Source organism: Geotrypetes seraphini, chromosome 4, assembly GCF_902459505.1.
Source record: "Geotrypetes seraphini chromosome 4, aGeoSer1.1, whole genome shotgun sequence".
Taxonomy (NCBI): Eukaryota; Metazoa; Chordata; class Amphibia; order Gymnophiona; family Dermophiidae; genus Geotrypetes; species Geotrypetes seraphini.
The window spans coordinates 305,135,486-305,159,677 of NC_047087.1; the positions used below are offsets into that span (position 1 = coordinate 305,135,486).

The following is a 24,192-nucleotide window of genomic DNA, read 5'->3' on the forward strand; positions in this document are numbered from 1 at the left end:
GATACCCAGATCCTTTTCTTGGGTGCTAACCCCCAAGGTGCGGATGCCCTCTTGCCCGATATAATTTGGGGGGAAGATTTTCAAAACCCGGACAACATAACATAATAACAGATTTCTATACTACATAATCCTTAGTTCAATGCGGTTTACAAAAGATTATGCTATGAGTAAATTCAGAGATAATGCAATACGCAAGAATTAGCTAGCTACAAATTTAGGAAAAAGAAAAGTTTCCAAAAGTTTTCTGTAATGTTTATAGGATATTGATCTGGTCAGTAATGGGCGGAATTCTTTATCGAATTGGGCTGCTTGATAGGAAAGACAGTGCCCACATTTCTTATTTTTACAGCCCTTAACAGAAGGGAACATAAATAGGGCATGGGATTGTCTACTGTTCCCATGAATCATAGTAACAAATCTATCAACAAGGTAAAGTGGAAGGGTACCAAAAGCGACTTTATAGTATAAACATCCCAACTTAAAGATCACCCGGGCCTCAACTGGGATCCAGTGTAGCTCACGGTAATAGAGGGTTACATGATCATACTTGCTCAGTCCGTAAATCATTCTAACTGCTGTATTTTGGACCAAGGTCAGCCTAACCAAGTTTTTCTTAGTACTTGTCAGATATATAATATTGAAGTAGTCCAGAATGCTAAGTAATAGCATTTGAACTAAAAATGTAAAGGCAGTAGCGTCAAAATAAGCTCTTATTGTGCGGAGTTTCCATAGAGTATAATAACTCTTCTGGACCACAGTATCTATTTGATTTTTCATAGTTAGACTCTGATCAAAAACCACTCCCAAGATTTTAATTGTGGGGCTTATCGGAAATGATACTGAGTTGATCTTAATTGTTGATTCTGGAATTCTTTTTTGATGATGACAAAGTTCCGGATTTTGAAAAGCCATCCAGACCCTGGACATGTCCTCAAAAGGAGGACATGCCCGGGGAAATCCGGACGACTGCTAACTCTGAGATTGCACATCCATGTAAATGTTGATTTACAGAAAAGAAATTATACAGATTCGTGTGGGGGCTGTCTGCCTGCCCTCTTACTATGCCACTGCAAAATGTACAACAGAACTGTAGCTGATCCTTTGATTAGTTGATTGTTCATGAAAGCTAGGGACCAAATCATGTTTTTCCTATCAGTACATCTTAGATGGTAGGTCCATTTGGACAGGGGACTCACCTGAACTCACTCCTTGAACTCGGATTTGGAAAGGCGAGTAATGAAATTTCAAGTAAACACAGTAGCGTAATGAGGCAAAGCACTCTACAGTTGCACGGTTCATAACACATTTATACTTTAGAGGTGGGAGTGACTATGTGATATTAACTTAATGGTAGAGTCTACTCCACCTAAGTGCATGTCGGTTAAGCGCACGCTTTGGTTTTCCGCACCCTACCACCATGGTCCTGTTTTTTTTTTTACATTAAAGTCAATGGATGTAAACTGCGGATATTTGCAATTTGGATAAGCACACGATCCGCTTATGTGCACTGATATCGTAGGTCCCACCTCTATTCTTTCACGTTACCTTCACTCAGGTTAAATGCAATCACGTTCTGACTGGGAGGAAAGCCAGTTGGCAGAACCGATTGGCCACAATGGCTAGGCTTCACACAGCGCTGGGATAGCTGGGAAAGTGAGCGCTCCGCTTCCACTCTTTCCTGTACTTTAGGCTCCAGCAGCCCACACGCCATATTTAAACTGAGCCGGCTTAACTACAGCCCCCCCCCCCCCCCTTCTATTAAGCGCATGTGGCGACCTGGTCCTAAGGCCCTGCACTTAAGTGGAGTCAACTGTACAAGGAAGAGCACTGAAATTGCTTATTAGTGAAGCTGAATACATTCCATCTTGACTTCAGAATCAGTTAAGTGCTGATTTATTACACTTATTTCTGGTGGTTGAAAGCATAAGATAATTACATCAAGGGACTGAGAAGTGTTATGATGGGCCCCGAACAAGATTTCTAAGCGGCTCAGTTGCAGGAAATATGGACACTGAGCACTTTTCACAATAAGGAAGAAGACACAAAAATGTTTTTCTAAATTAGTTTATTGAGAATTAACTCTATTGTGGTCGATATTAACACTGACAGCCCTCCTTAGCCCAGTTATGACCCCTCCCCCACTACTACGTAAGGCAGTCAACCTAACCCTTAGTTTTGGCGCCGAACCTTTAACCTCTAGAGGCTACTACTAGGCTCGTTGCGATAGGGGGGGGGGAGCGATTCACACGCCGTTCATTTTCCAGCCAGCGACTGCTCACCGAAAACACCTACTGCTACCGAATTGATTTTCAGCGCCGCAGACTTGATGATGCGGGACGGAGCTCGCCCGACAAAGCCTCCCAAGGCTCTTCTGATACGAATCCAAAGAGCCGTCCTCCCCCCTCCCGTTTTTCGGCGCTTTGCGGCGTTCCGGGATCGCCATTTTGGTTTTCTGAGCCGCGGGATAAAGGGGGTCCTGTAGGTGGGGGACGGGCAGCGGCAGAAGAAGAGCAAGTGGGGGGCTGGTCCCTCCGCTGTTGCAGGCTGATCTTATTCACCCGAGGGTGACGGGAACATGTACATAAAGCAGGTAAATTAGAGTGGCCGAGGGAAGAACTGGGGCCTGTAGGGCAGCATGAAAGGGGAGCCGGGTCTGGGAGCCACTGCCTGGCACAGCTTTGGGCCCTGTGGGTGTGGGATAGATACGCACGTCATATATTGTCAAATCAATTTCATTGAGCTCAGCACAGCAAAGATAGGAAAACACACTCCTTGATAATCAAAAGCTCAAATTTTGAAAGTGCAAACGAGACCCCCCCCCCCAAACCCCAACCCTCCCCTCATTCCAGCCGCAGTATTTGGGAAACTAACAAAAAATCAGAAACACTAAATCAAATGAAATACAAAGAGACAAAATATACATAAAAGGTTACCAATTCAAAAGGCGACTCCGAGCCAAAGGAGTTACATACTAGAGAATGACACGGGGGGGGGGGGGATCTTGCCCCGTCACTGGACCACTGTCCCCTTCACCGCCCCGAACCCACCATCCCCTTCGCTCCGTCCCCGAACCCACCGTCCCCATCGCCCCGTCCCCGTAGCATCCACCCTTCCCTCTCGCCACCTCACCGCCCTTCAGCGGCCCAAGAATCTCCCTCCCCCTTACCTTCGCGGCGTAAAGAAACTTAAGGGAGGGAAGGCGCGCGGCCCCTTCCTTCCCTCTCTACCTCCGGCCAAATCTCTCTCTCCCTCCCTCTTACCTTCGCGGCGCTTTAGAAAAGAAACTGATGCCGGCGAAGCCTGCCTGTGCCGCCCTGCAGTCCTGTGTGTGTGGGCGGAAGCTTCTCCTTTGACAATTGCCATTTTATAAACACAAATAAAACAGCAAGGTTCAACAAAACCCATCTCCCCTCCCTTTCACAAATATCCCCTTCACTATTGTGAAAACTGAACAAACCAAATTACTACAGAATGCTACATAGAAAAATCAAGGTAATAGAATACTTCAATCACACATGGCAAGAATAATGTTAGGGGAGTGCAACTAGGGCAACTGCCCTCTGGTCAGAGAGAGAGAGCCCTAAGCCAGCTGTCAACTAGGGCAACTGCCCCCCCTGGTCAGAGAGAGAGAGCCCTAAGCCAGCTGGAAGCTAAAGAAGCACAGCCTGGACTTTGCGGTCCCCAGTTATGTCTAATACCAGCTCTAGCAGGATACATATTTCAAATCTGAAATATTCTAATCACAAAATATAACATAAATTAATTTTTTTTTCTTTTTGTCGTCTGGTAATTTTATTCTTCAAATCACATTGGTCTCAGACTTTGGTTTTAGGTTCCTTCTGTCTTCATTGTGGCATGGCTGGCTCCTGAAGATAAAATAGGCGCAAGAGGAGCTAGGGAGAAGATGCCAAGTCTGACACAGGCACAATTTTTTTTATCACAGGAGTAAGACTTTTCACTGCTCCCACGGGGCGGTAAAAGGCCTTGTCCCCATTCCCGCTGTAAACCAGTTGCAAATGTCTCCATTTCTGCGGATTTATCATTCTCTATTACGTACATCATATATATTAGTATACTGTATATACTAAGAGATTCATTTTCAAAGCATGTAGATTTACAAAGTTACATATGCTGCTAAAGTTACATATGCTACTATGTAACTTTGTAAGCCTATGTGCTTTGAAAATGAGCACCTCAGTGTATAAAGTGAGAAATTTTGACTTCAATATCTCATCGATAAATCAGAATAAGCTTGACTTTGGGTCATTCTCATCAGTACAAAACGGCTGGGGGGAAAAAAAACCAACCCTACAGCTTTGCTAATTGATATTGGATGGATGAGGCAATTTGCCTGGTGTACTTTATATTCTTGTAGGATGGGAATTTTAAATGGAAAAGATTTCTGGTGGAATAAATCTGTTGGAGGTAACCTGGAGTAGGGCGGCCAACTCTGTTAGGTAGTTGGGAGCAATCCTTCTTAGAATCTTAAAGGCGGCGATGCTTAATATAAACTTGATCCTTGCAGTTATGGGCAGCCAATGTATTTGTATATAGTATGGCTATAGGTGTTCTGATTTCCATAGCCTGTATTATGAGTTTTATTGCTGCATTTTGAACTAGTTGTAGACGTGCTAGCATAGCAGTGTTATAGACTAGAGCAAAGAGCTAGAGTTATGTTACAGTAGTTTAATCGAGATAGAATTAGGGATTGTACTAAAATTTGGAAAGCCTCTGTGTCGCAGTATTTTCTGATGGGCCCTAGCCTTCTCATCACAAGGAAATATTGTTTTATTATCAATTGTACATGGCTTTTCATTGATAGATGGTTATCAATTTCTATTTCTAAGATTCAGGTTTGTGGTTCTAATGGGAAGTCTGTGTTGTCTACTGTGATCCTTGGAGTGTTGTGTGAGTCAATCGAGGGTCCTAACCAAAGGAATTTGGTTTTGTTTTTATTTAGTTTGAAGTGGTGGGTTGAGGTCCAGTTTTCTATGATGTGGACACATTTTTTGACCATGATGAGGGTGTTGTCTAATTCAGCTGCTATCGTCCGCATACATGAAATGTTTATTTGTGTGAGATCTAGGGTGGCTTCTAAGGATTGCTTTAGGAAGTTGAACACTGATGGCGATAGTGGGGACCCCACTGGAAGGATACCAGCTATCTATCAGAAAGTTCACCATTCTTACGTATAGCATAGTGCTGGGTGGTTAGAAAGCCTTGGAATTAAAAGAAGACTGGGCTGCTAAATCCAAAAATCGCTGAAGATCTCAGACATTTGGTCAAAGTCTACTAGGTCAATTGCACTGCTTAAGTCAAATTGGATTGTGATTGCGCCGTGACCCTTGCTTTGTAGTTCTTGTCCATATGTTGCAAGTGCCTTAACCACCGTCTCAGTGCTGTGATTTTTCCTGAATCCTGATTGTGCAGGATTATTGGGGTTATTGAAGCATTCGTTTTAAGTAGCATTCAGGTTGTGCTGTGATGATCTGTGCTGTGTTGTTCTGTGCTGCCTGGCATATAACAAGTTGAAAAATAGTGACCAGTTAAATTTAAAACACTGACTGACTGAACCAATCATACAAAAAAAATAGAAGGGATGTTTAGTGCATCCAACTCAACTACATGGAAGGGGTTCTCAATCAGAAAGCAACCAATCACAGGTTTTAATCCAGGAATACAGCCCACTCAACATTACAATTTAAACTTGTTGGTTCAGTAGCTTGAAGTTGATTAATCTACCAGTGTTCATGTTAAGAGATGTAGATTCCTTGTAGTCTTACCCACATACACTTTATTACAGATACATTGTAACAAACATACAACATATTACAGCTTCTCAAATGATGGACATGTCTAAAGGTCATAGTAAATGTTGGAAGTTGCAAATTATGTAATATGGTGTTGCAGCTTAACACGTTTACGCTAGGTATTACTAAGCGTAGAAGCATTTTTCTATGGGCCGGCGTGGCAAATGCTCTGACACTCGAAGGACTTCAATGAGCGTCGGAACATTTACCTCACCGGCCTGCGATGAAATGCTGCTTAGTAAAAGGAGCCCTTCCAAATCTGGTCAGTGGTCAGAAGTATAAATTTAAAGTTTTCTACAACATTCAAAACTTGTGTGTTATATGTATCACAGTGTATTTGTAATAAACTATACATGAGTAAGACCACCTGGAATCTACATCCAGGTCATTCCATACTAAGTGGTCTAAAAATTTTTTTTTAAAAAAGCTTCCCACCATTATATCATAAGAATAGCCTTACTGTGTTAGACCAATGGTCCATCAAGCTCAGTAGCCCGTTCTCACGGTGGCCAGTCCAGGTCCCTAGTACCTGGCCAAAACCCAAGGAATAGTAACATTCCATGCTACCGATCCAGGGCAAGCAGTGGCTTTCCCCATGTCTTTCTCAATAACAGACTAAGGACTTTTCCTCCAGAAAATTGTCCAAACCTTTCTTAAAACCAACTACGCTCTTACCACAACCTCTGGCAATGTGTTCCAGAGCTTAACTTATTTCAATGAGTGAAAAAAAAATATTTCCTCCTATTGGTCTCAGATTTTGTTCAAAATTTGTATGCAGAACTAGCAAAACATTAAAAAAAAAGGTTCCCAAAATATCAGATCCTTAGCTGAAATAGTCACTTAGTTAGACTCCATTGTTTTACTGGGTGCTGATAGCATTGTGCATAAAATATAATTTTTAGCTGCTCATAAAACTGCTACTACAGATTGAAGGCTACATCAGAAAACTGACAATAATCAATGAAAAATGCTAATTTTTGACAGTCCAGCACAACGTTTTATGCTAGTTTCAGCGAAGCTAGTATGAGCATCATGGATGCAAAAGCCCACTTTAAAACTTTGCTTAAAGTGTGCCTTAAAACTTGTCGTAGTTTGCCGTGACATATTTTGACCAGTTTATCAGCCCTATAGCTCCAGAGCAAAAGTAGATGTAGACTTCAGATTTTTATCATAGATTATCCTTGCATTAGACACTACACTGTCAAAATTTGCGGCAATTAAGTATGAATAGCTGCATCAGAACATTCTTTTGAATTTTGTACCATTGACACAAGGGCTGAAATTTGTCAGTTAGAAAAAGAGTCTGCCTGAGTCTTTTTCTATCTAGTACCATCCGAAAGAGGAAATATTATTCTACAAGATTTATATTTGTTTTGCAATGCAACCCTTATTGAAATATAAACTTGCTTAAACGTGTGGGATATTTTGTGTGCATGGTCCATGATATACACATATCACAAGGCTAGAAAATGTATACGAAATAGGTGTTGCGCTAGTCCATGGAGGCTTTGTCAGTACTGGTTTTCAAATGAGCAGTCCAGTATCCCCATCGCCAAAGGAGCCATGAAACAACAGCCACAGGTGGGTTTCTTTTCTGCAGATTCCCAAGCCTGTTTGTGGGTTTCTTTTCCACAGGATCTCAAGCCTGTTTGCATGGAAATTTACATGACACTCTGATGCACCAGTACCTTGCCCAATTGAACAGGGAGGCAAAGTTATAGCCTCTTCAAAGTTTTGACATCTAAAAATCAAAGAATCACTATATCTTGGCACATGTTTAAAAATATCTGACTAAAGCACGTGAATGGAGTCAAAGCAATAAACTAATGGCTAAAATGATTGGTAATAATGGGTTCAACAAGGCCTACTTAAGCCTATCAATTTTGAGTGTAAAAACTATTTTAATACTTGGAAAAAATGAATGGTACACAAATGTTATACATAGCAACCAACTGATAAACCCAGCGCTGCCTTCACTGGAGAATGAATAGTAAATGAAGCATAAAATATAGTACCGATCACTAAACTTACCACCAGAAAAACATATATTACAACAATGCTGTAGAACCTTTAGAAATCTTTGACAAGCATAAAATAGAAATATAGTAGTATGCAAATATTGTATGTCACACTGCTAAGCATTCTTAACTTTGAGGTGAATTTGTACATTTATGACGGTGGCATTGTAAAGACAAAAGGCATGCATAAATTTTTTTTAAAATCCACCAGTTCAGATAGAAAAGAACTAATCATTCGATAGAGCATATTCTTGTTCTTATGTGATTGCCTGTCTTTTCTCCTTTAGGGTATATATATTTAGATCCTTAAGTTTCATTACAACCATTTTGATTCTTTCTTTGGTCTACCTTTAGCCTCTTTTCTGAGATATAGCCTCCAGAACATGATAGAAGGCCTTACAATCTGCACAGGAGCCTAGTCACTAGGCACTAGTCACTCGATTCACCAATTCAAATTAATTCACCTCCCCCCAAAATTAGACTCGCCAATATAGTGAGCCCCAAGTCTCCTTACATGTCCGGATCCCTTAAAGCAGCAACAGTGGTGGCAGAGGCCGGTAGGCAGAGACACAGGCTGCTCCTGGTCTGCCTCTCTGGGGCTTTCCCTCTGCCACATCGCTGATGACGTGACAGAGGGAAGCCCTGGCGGGCAGGCCACGAGAAGCCTGTTCACTGCCTGTTTCTGCCTGCCAGCCTCCGCCACCACTGCTGCTGCTGCCTTAGGAGGCCCTCCTGTAGGCCACGGGGCCCTGTGTTGCGGCTCCTCCTGCTATACCACATGTGCAGGTCGCAGGGATGACAGCCTTCATGCGCTCCCTGTGCTTTGGATCACATGGCTTCCAGGAGATTATGACACCCTTGAGGAAAGGGGGACCGTGTCATCGTGAGTTTGAATCCCACTGTTGATGGCCCATCGAGGGAGGGAGTGAAAGATGCTGCATCGATGGATGGAAAGCTGCTGCACATGGGGGGGAGAGAGGAGAAAGGAAGAATTGTTGGACATGGGGTGGAGGAGATGAAGGGAGACATGCAACAAAGAGGTAGAAAGGGGTGAGAGGGAGAAATCCTGTATATGGTGGAGAGGAGGGAGACATGTATGGAGAAGAGAAAGAGAGAAATGTTGAGACATAGGATGGAAGGCAGAGAGAGATTGTGCATGAGGAAAGAAATAAATGTTGCACATAATGGAGGAAAGGAAGGGAGAGATGCTACATGCAGGGGAATAGAGAGGTTTGACCCAGGGCACAAGGAAGGGAGAGAGAGAGAGAGAGATGGTAGACAGTGGGAATGAAACAGAAATGTTAGATATGTCAGTGGAAGAGAAGGTACAGAGAATGGTGAGCATAGAGAAAGAAGAAAACATCAAATGGTTAGGAGACCCTGGTGAGCAAGTTAATAGAAGACAAACAGAAACCAGAGCCTGGGACCAGCATGATTTGAATAATAAAATGACCAGGCAACAAAAGGTAGAAAAAATAATTTTATTTTCTATTTTGTGATTACAATATGTCAGATTTGAAATGTGTATCCTGCCAGAGCTGGTGTTAGGCAGAGAGCTTGAGCTAGGACCTAACAAAAAGAGGAAAAGTCTTTTTTGTTTTGTTTACACCACAGTACTGGCAGGTTGGAGAGGCTGCAAAAATAAACCCACAAAAATAAACCCACTAGGCCATTTGAAAAAAAAAATTGGGTGAGCAAAGTGAATTGAATCAAAAATCAATTGAATAGGCTAAATCAAATCGAATCAAATAATTTTTCCTTGAATCAGGCAACACTGCTAATCACCTCCTTTTGTTTCTGCTTGGTATCTAGCAGAAAAGTCTTTGAAACTGGTGATGGATATCCAGCACAACAAATCCTAGAAACAAAAGCCTGGTCTTCTACCTGGCAACTTTGCAAGGTCACCAAAGCTAGGCTTCCCAGTTGGTAGCATTGTTATGAAGAGATTGAATTGTCCTACAACTAAAATACAGTAACCTTCTTTAATTGTGTTGTTTATTTATCCTGATTATTTTTTAGGTGATCATTCAAGGTTTTCGAAGCTATAGAGATCAGACTATTGTAGATCCTTTCAGTTCCAAACATAACGTCATTGGTAAGCAATATTCTATGTTTTCTACATTGTGGTGAAGCATGGTTTATTATTAATCATAGATTCAGATAGTGTGTAACTGAAATGTGGTAGTTTTTAATGCAGAACAACAACATAATGGATTCTGACACAAATGTGGATTCATTTTTGACTGAGCAACATATTGATAACTGGTGGCTTCTTTATTTTTTTGGTATTAGAAATTAAAATCCTTAAATCTTGAGGTCAAACTGAACATGAGGAAGTTGTAAACTCCATCCCTCATAAGTTGAAGTGAAATGGATAAGCTCTAAAGTAAGAGTCTGAATCAATCATGTGATTAAAAATCAGGTGATGGCAATGAAGAAATAGAAGTTTCAAATTTATTTCATATTTGATAAAATCGCTTTTTTCAAAGATTACAAAGCTATGTACAATAAATAATTTTCAAATAAGGGGGACATACAATATAGAGATAGACAGATGTGCACTTAATGGGAAAATCAGGGAAGAACTACAATTTGATATAGGAAAGAGAACAAATAAGGAGGAATAGCTAGTTTAAATAGTTAATAGGGAAAAGCCACAGAACAAAGTAAATAATAAAGAAACTGCTGTGTCCCTTTTGGAGAGTCATTTATGTAAATACTCAGTTTTATTAACTTCAATTTTTAATACAAATTTAAAACTATATATCGCCATATATTATAGGCAACTCTACTTTTTTTTCACATTGGAACTTGAAAACATTTAGGGGTCCTTTTATCAAGCTGTGATAGGGGTTTAACGTGCGTTAAACCGCCTGACGTGCTAGCCGCTAGCGTCTGCATTGAGCAGGCATTAGTTTTTTAGCCGGCCGCTGGGGTTAACGCATGATGAAATGTCCGACAGGCTAACCCCGCTAGCGCAGCTTGATAAAAGGACCCCTTAGTTTTACTCCAATGGTGGCTCAACCATTTCACCACTTGTTGCTTTGTTAAAGAAAGTGTTTTCAAAGAAAACTCAAATAATGTAGAATTCTGTTGTCAGGACTCGTATGTCCTGTGCAAGTAGGTTAACTTCCCCCAATCGCGAGCTGTTGCAGAAGGAATTGTACACTTTTTCTTCAGCTCTGCCTCGTTCCTCAGTGGGCTATACTGCATCTCTTCATTTTTTTCCTTCTGAAAGCAAGCTGAAAGGTGTATTTCTGATCTGCTTTGAGAAAGATGCTTTCATACAGAGAGCCATTCCTCAAGGTTGCTGAAGCTGGGGTCTCTGCGTATGGATCCCTCCTTTTTGCTGAAAGTAATTTTGTCTTTTCGCGTCAATCGAGAGGTCCAACTGCTCACATTTCAGCTCACAGGTTCGAAGAAACAAGGCAAACTTGAAGTTGCTGGATGTAAAGAAAGTTCTCCTCTGTTATCTCAAAGTGAAAAATGACTTTTGGCACGCTGACCTTATTTTTGTCCTAACTAGTAAGACCAGGCAGGGCAAGCCAGCATCTAAGGCATCTATTTCCAGATGGATTTGCATGTTGATTTCGACAGCATGCATTGACTGTGGTAAACAGCCATCAATATCTTTGAGAGCACATTCCACAAGAAGTGTAGCTTCTTCATGGTTGTTTCAAGTTTCAAGTTTTATTACCATTTGATGAATCGCTTATACAAATTTTCTAAGCGATGTACAATTTAAAAAGCCACTAGATAGTGGTCTCACATACAGTTGGACAAACCAATCACAAAACAAACTACATAGATCAATTAACATTTTAATAATCGAATTAGAGACAAACATGATAGAAGAGGGAAGGAGGGAAAAGTTACAACTTCATTCTCTATTGGAATTTACATAAAAGGAGAAATACAATGGGAAGGGAGGCCTGGGCAATCCCGCCTGAGGAGATTTGCAGAGCAACTACGTGGTCCACACGTCATACATTTACAAAGTTTTATAGAGTGGATGTAGCAGCCCTAGAGTCCAGGACTGCTTTGATATGTCCCTTTTGTCAGGACTTGGATGCCCTGTTCTTACCTTGATAATCTTCTTTCTGTTAGCAGGGCATACGAGTCCTGATACCCCACCCTATCAGTAAAATTATTTGCCTGCTTAATGTCTCTTACAAACATGTCTGCCCAAAACTTGAGATCTTTTCATGCCAGTTAGGTATTATGAATACAATGCCATGGTATTGTTACAAATGCAATTGAGAGTGTACAAATTCCATAAATGTTAGTGCAGGTTGCACTCAGATAAGTGGCTTGGTTGTTCCACTTTGTTTTATATGATATGTTTTGATTAACATTGTTCATTTTACATGTTACAGAGCAGAATAGAAGTATCTTGTTGGGAAAGTTCCCTGTAACCCTCCTTCTTATGTTTCTTATTGTAGAGATTATCGACTGCTTTGGTACAAACTTAAGAGATGCAGTACAGCCCACTGAAGAAGGAGGCAGAGCTGAAGAAAAAGTGTATGATTTCCTTCTACAACAGCTTGCGATTGGGTGACATCAACCTACTTTTCAGGATTCATGCCCTGCTAACAGAAAGAAGATTATTGAAGTAATCTTGTTGCTTTGTCAGGAAAGTGTTTTAAAAGAAAAATCAAACTGTAGTGTGTAGAATTGCAATATGCAATTTCTCGTCCAAACTGGATGTCAGACACTCTTCGGTACTAAACAAGCCTCAAATAATTGTTTTAAGAGGAGGTTATAAAAATGTGTAGATATAGAAAAACCTGCTCCGTGTCTTCCAATCAGCACACAAAAAAAAAACACTTTTTATGAAAAAATCCTACTTCATATAAATATAAAAGTGTGGAGGTATAATGTATTATTTATGCTAAGTGGACAGAATCAGTTATGGGGAAATGAAGTAAACATTGAGTATCCACCAGGGTTTATCCCACAATCTTATGCACCCTAAAGCGCACCGTAGGTATTACCCCACACATCATTTATGTCCACTATGCAAATACATTTTTATCAATATTAACTTAATGTTTTTTGTGGAGATACTTTAACCTACATTAAAATGCCCTACGTCCAAACAGTGCTATAAAAATCTCTTATTGAATCATAATTAGTGAAAAAGAAGATAATGCTTATCTTGAAGCATGCAGAAACTGTTTGTCCTTCTCTTGAGCGGAGTGCAAAGGTGATTGCCCTACAGAGTACCCTGTTTCGTTTCCTTTGTTAGGGGGCAAACTCAGGCACACAATCCTCTGCTGCTGCTTATTCAGTATTCATGCAACTCATGGCATAGAAACATGATGGCAGATAAAGGCCAAATGGCCCATCTAATCTGCCCATCCCCAGTAATCATTATCTCTTTCTCTCTCTAAGAGATCCCACGTGCCTATCCCGGGCCCTCTTGAATTCAGACACAGTCTCTGTTTCCACCACCTCTTCCGGGAGACTGTTCCACGTATCTACCACCCTTTCTGTAAAAAAAGTATTTCCTCAGATTACTCCGGAGCCTATCACCTCTTAGCTTCATCCTATGCCCTCTCATTGGAGAGTTTCCTTTGAAATGAAAGAGACTTGACTCATTCACATTTATATTGCATAGGTCTCTATCATATCTCCCCTCTCCCGCCTTTCCTCCAAAGTATACAGATTGAGATCTTAAGTCTATCCCCATACACGTTATCACAATGACCACACACCATTTTAGTAGCCTTTTTCTGGACCGACTCCATCCTTTTGATATCTTTTTGAAGGTGCAGCCTCCAGAAATGTAAACAATATTCTAAATGAGGTCTCACCAGAGTCTTATACAGAGGCATCAATACCTCCTTTTTCCTACCGGCCATACCTCTCCCTATACAGCCTAGCATCCTTCTAGCTTTCACCATCACCTTTTCAACCTGTTTGGCCACCTTAAGATCATTACATGCAATCACACCCAAGTCCTGCTCTTCTGTCGTGCACATAAGTTCTTCACTCCTAAACTGTACCGTTCCCTCTGGTTTTTGCAGCCCAAATGCATGACCTTGCATTTCTTAGCATTAAAGTTTAGCTGCCAAATTTCAGACCATTCTTCAAGCTTCGCCAGGTCTTTCTTCCATGTTATTCACACCATCCAGCGTGTCTACTCTATTGCAGATTTTGGTATCATCTGCAAAGAGGCAAATCTTACCTAACAACCCTTCAGCAATATTGGCAATATGGCATGTACAGATAATTAGCAATTTAGCTTCCTTGCCAGGATTTCGGGATGGAAACGCAACAATTTAACTATGCTGCGTAATGACCTCACTACGTGCGTACCCAGCGCTTTAGTAGAAGCCATCTGTCAACCACTCCAAGGCCTCATTCATGCTGTGTAGATGGCAAGATCGCAGTGTGTAAATCCAAAACTGTTCTCTGAATATTAAAAAGGCTCTTTTATCACCATCAAATGTAGAAATTACTTGTTCTACACAAAGGAATCCAACGAAAACTGCAGTATCGCCAGCCAAAGCAAAAACAAACTGCAGACTCCTATGTATGAGGAGCATGCAATGTTTATCATACCAAATATTTTATTTTATGCAGTTAAAAATACCACCTTATAACAAACCAAGGTCCCTTGGTTTGTGACCTCGTTCAGTACTTTGAGCTACCATAGGAGCATTCCGTTTCTTGGTTTTCAAACAACTTTGGTGTTAATCAAACGAACTCGAATTGCTCGAGTAATACTGCCCACATATATCATCTTGCAGGGGCATTCTATGACATAAACAATATAAGTGTAGTGTTCTCCCCAGCGCTTTTCATCCGGGCACTCCGCCCAGCAAATTTTGATTACCGCCCGGCTGTCATCTGCCAAACACTGCTGCCACCACTGCATAACGCGCAGCCTGAAGAGCCGCCGAAAGACTCCGGCCGGACTTTAAGCAAAACAAAACCCAGCAAGCGACTCGTACCTGGCTTCCCTTCGAAACCGGAAGTTACGTCGGGGGGGGAGGGAAGAGAAGCCGGCACGGACCATTAGAGCCCCGGAGCATGCGGGAGATAGGCCAGCCACAGAGGGAAGCTTACTTGCTCTTGCTTACTTCGGGCCTTTCTCGCTGTCGGGTCCTGCCTACTTTCTGTTTCCGCGAAGGCAGGACCCGGCAACGAGAAAGGCCCGAAGTAAGCAAGTTTAAGCTTACCTCTGTCGCTGACCTTTGGGAGATAGGTCAGCGACGAAGGGAAACTTGCAACTTGCCTTTGTCTGTAGCAAATCTGCTGGGTGTGTGAGACGGGGGGGGAGGGGTGTGAATGGGAGGAGAAATGCTGCTGTACCCAATTAGAGGGGGAGGGGGAAGAGAAATGCTAGTGCTTCTGCTGTACCCAATTGGGGGGGTTAAGAGAAATGCTGATGTTGCTGCTGTACCCAATAGGGGGAGGGGGAAGAGTCATGCTGCTGCACCCAATTAGGGGGGAGGGTGAAGAGAAATGCCGCTTCTGCTGTACCAAATTGGGGGAAGGAAAGAGAAATGCTGATAATACTGCTGCACCCAATTGGGGAGAGAGAGGGAAGGAGGGAGAAGGAAGGTCAGGAAAAGGAGGAAAGAGATGCAAAGACCATGGGAGGGAGGGAAAGGAGATACCATACCATGGAGTGGAAGAGAGAGATGTCAGGGCATATGGGGGGGGGAAGCAGGGTCAGATTAAAGGATAGGCCCAGTAGGAACAGTAGGCCTAGGGCCTGAAATGGTCAGGGGGGGTCCGCCAGTGCTGTGCTTTGGGGTCTCACCCTTGCTGGATTCGCTGGCAGCAGCCTCATCATCATCCCAGGCGCCCCCCCAAAACCCGATCCGACCCTCCTATCTCTCCCTCCTTCCCTCATCAGTGACGTGCCAGAGGGAATCACGGCAGGAGAAAGCCCTGAAGCAGCCTGCTTAGAGTAGAGCAGTGCTGTTTAGAGTCTCATGATGGGAGGGAGGGAGAGATAGGAGGGTCGTGGGGGGGGGGAGAGTAGCAGTCTGCCCCGGGTGCTCGGCCTGGCGTCATGAACTTCTTCGGCTTGCAACAGCATTTACAATTCACTGCTGTTGCCAGCTTCAGGCCTTCCTCTCTGCCAGGTCCTGCCTACTTCTGTTTCTATGAAGGCAGGACCCGACAGAGAAGAAGGCTCAAAGCTGGCAACAGCAGCGAATTGTGAATGCTGCTGCCTGAAGAAGTTCATGACGCCAGGCCTTGGGTGACAGAAGGAGGAAAGGGAGCAGAGGGGGCGATACTTGCTGCACCCAACTGGAGGGAGAAAGAAGATGAGGGAGGGAATGAAACGAGATGCCAGGGATTGGAGGGAAGGAGGAAAGTATGCCAGACCAAGGGAAAAGGAAGGGGGAAAGGAAGGAGAAGATGTCAGAGCATGGAGGGGGAGGGAGAGATGGAAGAAAAGGAAAGAAAGTGAGATGCCAGAGAATCAAGGAAGGGAAGATAGCAGACTGTGGGGTGTGAAGGAAAGAAAGGAGAAGAGAGAGTTGCCAGAGCATAGGGGACGGGGTGTTGATAGAGAAAGAAAAATGGAGAGGTGGCAGAGCTGAAATCAATCATGTACAAAGGAGAAGAGAAGGGGCACAGGATAGACAGTTTATTGAAGGAGCATAAAAAGAGGGAAGATGCCATATGGAACGGGGAGAGGGCGGACAGTGGATGGAAGGGGCTGATGCTGAATGGAAGACAGAGCGGACAGATGTTGGCTAGAAAGAAGAGTGAAGACAAGATGATTAAAGCAGAAACGACAAAAGGTAGAAAAAAATTTTTTTGTTGCTTTACGTAGAATCAAGTAGTATTATATCTATTGATAAAGTTTATAAATAGGAAATGGAAATAAGGCAGTTTTTTGGGGACTAAACCCCTTTCCTCAGGTCAGGACAGGATACCATAACAGCAGGGGTGCCCAAATGGTCGAGCGCGATCGACCAGTAGATCGCAAAGGCAATGTGAGTCAATCGCGTTGCCTTGGCAATCCTTTTCTTCCTGCCTCCCTGAGCCAGGCCAGGAATGTACAAGCGCCGGACTCACAAGACTTCACCTCAGACGTCAATTCTGACGTCAGAGAGGAAGTTCTGGGCCAGCCAATCGCTGCCTGGCTGGCCTGGAACTTCCTCTCCGATGTAAGAATTGACATCAGAGGTGAAGTCTTGTGAGTCCGGCGCTTGTATATTCCTGGTCTGGCTCATGGAAGCAGGGAGAAATTGGCATGGTGGCTTAGGGGGTAGGGAAAGAATCGGGGAAGTGGAGAAATTGGCGCGATGGCTTGGGGGGGCAGGGGGAGAGAGAAAGAAAGAGACAGAAAGAAAAGGGGAGGGGCATAAAGAAAAAAATATTGGATTTATAATCAGAAGAAGGAATTGCAAACAGAGATTCATGAAATCACCAGACAAAAAGGTAGGAAAAAATGATTTTATTTTCAGTTTAGTGATCAAAATGTGTCTGTTTTAAGAATTTATATCTGCTGTCTATATTTTGCACTATGGCCCCCTTTTACTAAACTGTAATAGCGTTTTTTAGCGCAGGGAGCCTATGAGCATTGAGAGCAGCACAGGGCATTCAGTGCATCTCCCTGCTCTAAAAACCAGTATTGCGATTTAGTAAAAAGAGAGGGGGTATATTTGTCTATTTTTGTATAGTTATTCCTGAGGTGACATTGCATAGAATCGTCTGCCTTGACCTCTTTGAAAACCCGCGGAATATAAATGATAATTAACATTTTCTCTGCATACATTGTGCTTTGTGTTTTTAAAAAAAATTTATTGTTGGTAGATCATTTTGACTAGGTCATTTTAAAAGTAGCTCGCAAGCCCAAAAAGTGTGGGCACCCCTGCTGTAGAGCCATTTCTTGTATGACTGGATGAGCTATATTTATCTTTTTTTTTTAGTTGTTTAAATTCATGCAGAAATAAATGGCTAGATTGAACCTAATGACTTCATTAATGCCTTTCCCTTTTTTAAACCTCTATACCATTTGAAAGAGGGCAAATACTTCTTAAATTTAGTAAAAATATTCTGGCACAAGTGTCAAACCTTAAAAAAGGAAGTCATATTGAGCATTGGAAAATAATAATAATAATTAACTAATAAAATAGTATACATTTAGGGCTCCTTTTACTAAGTTACGATAGTGGTTTTAGTGTGCGCTTAGCGCGCGGAGGAATTGCCATGCGCGCTAGATGCTAACGCCAGCATTGAGTTGGCGCTAGTTTTCCCACGTAGCGCAGGGGTTTGCGCGCGCTAAAAATGCTAGCGCACCTTAATAAAAGAGGGGGTTAATTTTCCCCACCACCAAATTTCCCCATTCCGCCCCATCCGGCTACTTTTTCATGCCACCCGGCTGGAAAAAATTTCTGGGGAGAACACTGAAGTGGAATCACATGTAGTTGTAGCTGTTAAAATATATACATGTTTGGTCAAAAGATGAGTCCAAGTGCTATCTATTATCGCTGTGTTACAGCAGGAACACCGGCCACAAGCCAAATGACCCTCTGTGGTGTGAGAACTCAAAGTTACCCCAGAGAACCTCAACTTAACCAGTCTATCAGACAGATTCTTCCCCCTAGTAAATGCTATACATAGATGTTCTTGAAATGCAGTGTGCAATTATAAAATGGCCAGTGTTTGCGTGTGCTCTTGGCTTTGTTCTGTGCTTGAGATGAAAAAGATAGGCACGTTTGTGTTTTATCTGATGTTTTTTATGTGTAGTGTCCTGTAACAATAGATCCCTATTGGCTAATTTGGCACGTAAGTAAGCTTATTTATGACGTGTTCTGAGTAGCCTCTGATCCAATAGTTTGTATCTCAAAATTTCAGCCTCCTTATAAAATTCCTCCTGAGAGGAGCAGATACAACAAATCTGTAAAAATTGCCCTATAGGAAGAGCAGTCTTAAGGCAATAAGGATGACAACTTGTAAATGTCAGATAGTTATTTTTCTCTGTGGGTTTGTGATGACGTGTAAAGCTTAAACCCTCATTCTGCTTTATTACTGTCGTATCCAAAAAGGTGATCTTTTGGGCATCCTAAGATATTGTCAACTGTAAGTGAGGGTCTATAGAGTTGAACCAGACAGTAAATGTTCAAAGATCTTCAGCAGACCCTGGCCATATTAAAAAAAAAAAAAGTCACCAATAAATCTTACCCAGATTTTTATATGTTGGAAAAATGTAGAAAGATATAGATGACTCTCTTCAAATTGAACCATATATAAGTTGACTATACTGGGGGCTGCTACTTTACCCATGGTGACCCCCTGACATTGCTGGTAAAAGTCTCCATTAAATTGAATATACAGTAGTTTCTTTTCAGAACCAATTCTGTTAGGGTCATTATAAATTCCATAGGAACTCTGGCTCCTCTATCCCTCTGTTGTGTTGTACTTTGCACAACTTGTATATCTTGATTCTGAGGTATACGAGTAGTGTAAAGTAAAACTACATCTAAGGAAACCATAATGTCTGAAGACTGTATATTCGTGACTTCCTGTACCTTACATTTGAAATGGGTGAGTATCTTTTATATATGAATGCGATTGAACAACAAATGGTTGCAGGAAGTAATCAATGAAACATGACAAGGGTTACAGAATTGTTCTTTTTAAAGACACTAGGGGCCAAATTCTATAAACGGTGTCCCGATTGTAGGCAGCCACATGCTGCCTAACCAGCCAATCAGGACCCACATTTTTTTTTTTTTTAATCCTCCCGAGGCAGGCCGCCTACATTGGAGGCGTCTCTGGAAGCCTAGGAAGGCACATAAGCCCGCCAAAGCTTGCCTATGACTGAGTGTGGCTTGGCCCAGAAGTAGCCTTTGGCGAACCTAGGCGGCCGTACGCGCCTCCCTAGGCCTGTGGTAGACATGTAGGCCAGCAAAATTGTAAGCAGACGCTGAGCTTATCACAGCAAGGGATATCCCTACTGCGATAAGTTTAGCAGCTGTAGCTGTCTGTCCCCCCCCCCCCCTCAATACATCGCTGGCAGGAGGGATGCCCAGTCCCTTCTGCTGGAACACCCCCCTCTCGTATATCGCCAGCAGGAGGGGTGCCCAGTCCCTCCTGCTGGAACCCCCCCAACCCCCCTCCCCGAACAGAGTGGGCATCCCCCATGGGAGTGGCCTAAGGGATCTGGCCAATCGGAACTTAGCCCACTTCCAGTGCATCCCAGAATGCACTGCGAATTGGGCCTTCCGGTTGGCCCAGGTGCCCAAGACCCTTCCTATTGGAGGGCCTTAAGCACCTGGGCCAATCAGGGCCTAAGGCTACTCCCTGGTGCATCCCACGATGCACCGAAGGGGCAGGCCTGTCATTCTTGAGAAGGCAGGCCAGCCAGCTGGAGGCAGAAAGGATGCATATGGCCAGCCAGTGATTTAAGGTATGGAGGTTTCCAGGGTGAGGCTGGGACGTTCCAGAGGGGGGGGTCTGGTGGGGGTATGCCTGCTTTGTTCGGGCGGGGGGGGGGAGGTTCTGGCAGGAGGGACTGGGCATCCCTCCTGCCGGTGATGTACAGGGAGTGTTGGGAGGGGGTGTTTCCGGCAGGAGGGACTGGGCGTCCCTCCTGCCAGCTATGGGGGAGGGATGGATGTTCTGGAAGGAGAGACTGGCCATGCTTCCTGCTGGTGATGGGCGGGGGAAGGGGGGGAGTTCCGGCAGGAGGGACTACTTCCATGAAAAAAACATCAAGAAGCATTCTGAAATTGCTTCTTCACCTGGCAGCAAGATTACAAGTGGTATACTTAGCACTTGTACAAATAAGGGTAGCTCAGTGGCACCCAGTTCCAGTGGAATTAATATACTCAACTAAGCTTACATCAGATGACAATAACCAAACCATTAAAAAGGACAATTTAGTGATGGCAAGATCTTTCCAGTCTTCTATGAGGAAAATGCATTCATTCTCAGCTCTATCAAAGATGCTAAGAAAGGCTGGGGCATACACCTGGGCAATGTTCAGATACGTGGCTCTTGGACACCTGCAAAGAAATATCTGTATATCAATCAGCTCAAGCTCAGAGCTGTAGATGTGGAAATTCAGTAGCCAGTTCTGCCCTGTGGGTTCAGGCAATCAGGTCAACTACATTACATTACATTACATCAGGGATAACTACCTAGAAAAGCAAGAGGGCATGTGCTCTCCCTATGTCAAGAGCAGATTTGAGAGTTTTAGTAGGCGATATGAAGGCGGAAATTGCTGTTTAGGCAGTAGAAATGTATAAAATAAAGTGAATTTAAATTGTTTAATTCAATAAAGTACATATATTAAAAAATAAAATATAAAATTTTTTAGAGTGCTCAGTGTGGTATCTTATTCAAAACCAGCAGGTTAATAGAATAAAGATGTATTATCATTACATCATTGCACTCACCTACCTACCAGCCCTAAACACCTTGTTAAATATAAGTTGTTCAAACAAACAAATGTCAGTAGATAAGTGTAGAAAAATACTTAGCTGCATTCAGAAGATAATGATTAATAGATGAAAAATCACCACTATCAAGTATATTTTTTCAAGATGGTCGTAAGTATACTTATGAACTGTTCATAGGTACTGGGACGTGCAGTGAAGTATTCCTTGTTGTTATAGCTGGCTGAGAAGTAATAACAATGAAACAAGTGAGTCCCCAAATCAAAACAACTGCTGAAAACTTATCCAGAATCACCGTGTGAACAAAACTCCTTAGCGTGAAAACATACAAAGTCCAACATTTCCTCAACACCGATCGTGTTTCACCAAAAATTGCGTCATCAGGGGGAAAAAAACTAAAAGTAGACATAAAACACAAAATATGCAAAATAAAGATGATGCAGTTATCCAATGTCAAAACTATTCAAAAAATATATATATAACATATAAACTCAAAAGATAAATTGCCTTCGGATCTCCTAATGGAGGGAACACGCCGTCAGAAAATCTCAACAACGTCATACGTTGATTCAGCTTTTTTGTTGAGATTTTCTGACGGCGTGTTCCCTCTATTAGGAGATCCGAAGGCAATTTATCTTTTGAGTTTATATGTTATATATATATTTTTTGAATAGTTTTGACATTGGATAACTGCATCATCTTTATTTTGCATATTTTGTGTTTTATGTCTACTTTTAGTTTTTTTCCCCCTGATGACGCAATTTTTGGTGAAACACGATCGGTGTTGAGGAAATGTTGGACTTTGTATGTTTTCACGCTAAGGAGTTTTGTTCACACGGTGATTCTGGATAAGTTTTCAGCAGTTGTTTTGATTTGGGGACTCACTTGTTTCATTGTTATTACTTCTCAGCCAGCTATAACAACAAGGAATACTTCACTGCACGTCCCAGTACCTACGAACAGTTCATAAGTATACTTACGACCATCTTGAAAAAATATACTTGATAGTGGTGATTTTTCATCTATTAATCATTATCTTCTGAATGCAGCTAAGTATTTTTCTACACTTATCTACTGACATTTGTTTGTTTGAACAACTTATATTTAACAAGGTGTTTAGGGCTGGTAGGTAGGTGAGTGCAATGATGTAATGATAATACATCTTTATTCTATTAACCTGCTGGTTTTGAATAAGATACCACACTGAGCACTCTAAAAAATTTTATATTTTATTTTTTAATATATGTACTTTATTGAATTAAACAATTTAAATTCACTTTATTTTATACATCATAAAGTTAGTGAATTGATTATTAGAATTTCATCTCCATTTTATTTATACTTTGAGTAGAAATGTATATGCATATCTAGTCAAGTAATAGAAAATCAGAAGGAATCTCAAGATGGACAGACTGGGATGTGTTAGTTGGTCTTGTCCGTTACTATATTGTGTTGTTTTCATAGTTCCTTTTTAGTGCTTGAATGTTGTGTGTGTGTTTATGAAATTCTTCCCATTTTACTCTCTCTTCAGAAACATGCAGATATCCCTTACTTCTTAAGGTGATGTAATTCAGATTTAATGGCTATGATTTTAATGTACAGTTTTTCTTAATTTTCAGTGGGCAGAAATGGATCTGGAAAAAGTAACTTTTTCTATGGTAAGTATTACACATTTCAAGGACATTGTTTTCTTTTGTTAACTTGATTATTGTTCAGGTGTCTAAATCCTGTCTAAATTTCATTAATTGGGATTCCTTATCCTGCTAAATCAATCTCGAAGAGTGGGTTATACTACTACTAATCATTTCCATAGCACTGCTAGATGTATGCAGTGCTGAACATCAGAATATTCAAGACACTGTCCCTGCTCAGTTACTCCCCCCCCTCAGATGGAGGCAGAACAATGAAAAATCAGGAACATCATTACCTGTATAAGAAGCAGTGCAGCCCTGGAACTTGCTGGTATTCTTCAGTCTCTAGGGTGGTGGAACATAAGGCTTTTGAATGGATTCTGGCTTAGGGAGTGCAAGGTAGAGTCTGGGGGTTTTGTTTTCCTCCCACACAAGGCTTTAAAGCTTTGATATGTCCCACTGTTCTGGACTGGTCTAACAAGATGATGAAGAAAATTAATTTTGTTCTTTCTCATCATCATCCTTCCATACTCTTCCAGATATGTATGTATTCGCTCTCTTGCCACAGATGGAAACTGAACTACTGATTCAATACCTCCACTTTATAAAGGGTCCTGTGTAGCCTTCAACCAGCCAATAGTTCTCAGACTCCAGCAGGTAGTAGGTGAATCCCTGTGAAGTCTGGATCTGGTCTAGTAGGATAGAGGAGGTCTGCTTGACAGAAGTCCCAGAGCAGGAAACAGCCAAGCAATTAAGTTGTTTTTTTTTTAAGAAAAAAGGAGCAGACTCTGGACCGGTGGCATCTGGGATTGCTAGGAGGGAGAAGGCTAAAGGAACAGAGTAGATAGAATGTGACTGCTAATGATCAGGCTCGCTGAACAGCACTTGTTGGATCACCCTTAGGGCTTCTTTGGGAGAAGATGCAGCTTGAAGAAGAGGACTGGGGCAGTGCTGGGAGTGCAGATCTCAACTGGCTCTGGAGACCTGATTTTGGGCAGGAATCTCTGCCATTTGGATTCTTCCTGTGTGCCTTGTGTTTGACACATGTGCCTTAGAGGGTTCTCTGTTTATATATAGTTTTATTCCTTTAAATATTGCTTTGGCACTAGCGTACAGACTAGTTCCAGACTTCACCACTCCTTATGCTGGTGATGTCATTGGAAGAGTTCAGATTCTCTGCATTTGCTGGCAGGACGACATAATATGTTGTTCTGAACTGACTTGGCAGGAATCAAGAAAAGGACATCATCAGATAAAGCCAGATTTGACTTTGTTGTAAATAAGTTATCATATATCTGATTTATTAAAAAGTTCATTATATAAATCTTGTATGACGTCTACATATATGTAAGTG

At 42.1% G+C, this 24,192-nt stretch overlaps 1 protein-coding gene across 1 annotated transcript in view; it reads left to right on the forward strand.

Moving 5' to 3' along the window:
- The first annotated feature begins 2,199 nt into the window (after positions 1 to 2,199).
- The window catches only part of SMC3 (structural maintenance of chromosomes 3), a 153,045-nt gene continuing 131,052 nt past the window's right edge, over positions 2,200 to 24,192 (forward strand). The window contains exons 1-3 of the mRNA XM_033942414.1: positions 2,200 to 2,590; positions 9,848 to 9,923; positions 22,827 to 22,865. Of these exons, the coding sequence (XP_033798305.1) occupies positions 2,576 to 2,590; positions 9,848 to 9,923; positions 22,827 to 22,865 (130 nt within the window). The 5' untranslated portion in view covers positions 2,200 to 2,575. The remainder of the gene's footprint in view (positions 2,591 to 9,847; positions 9,924 to 22,826; positions 22,866 to 24,192) is intronic.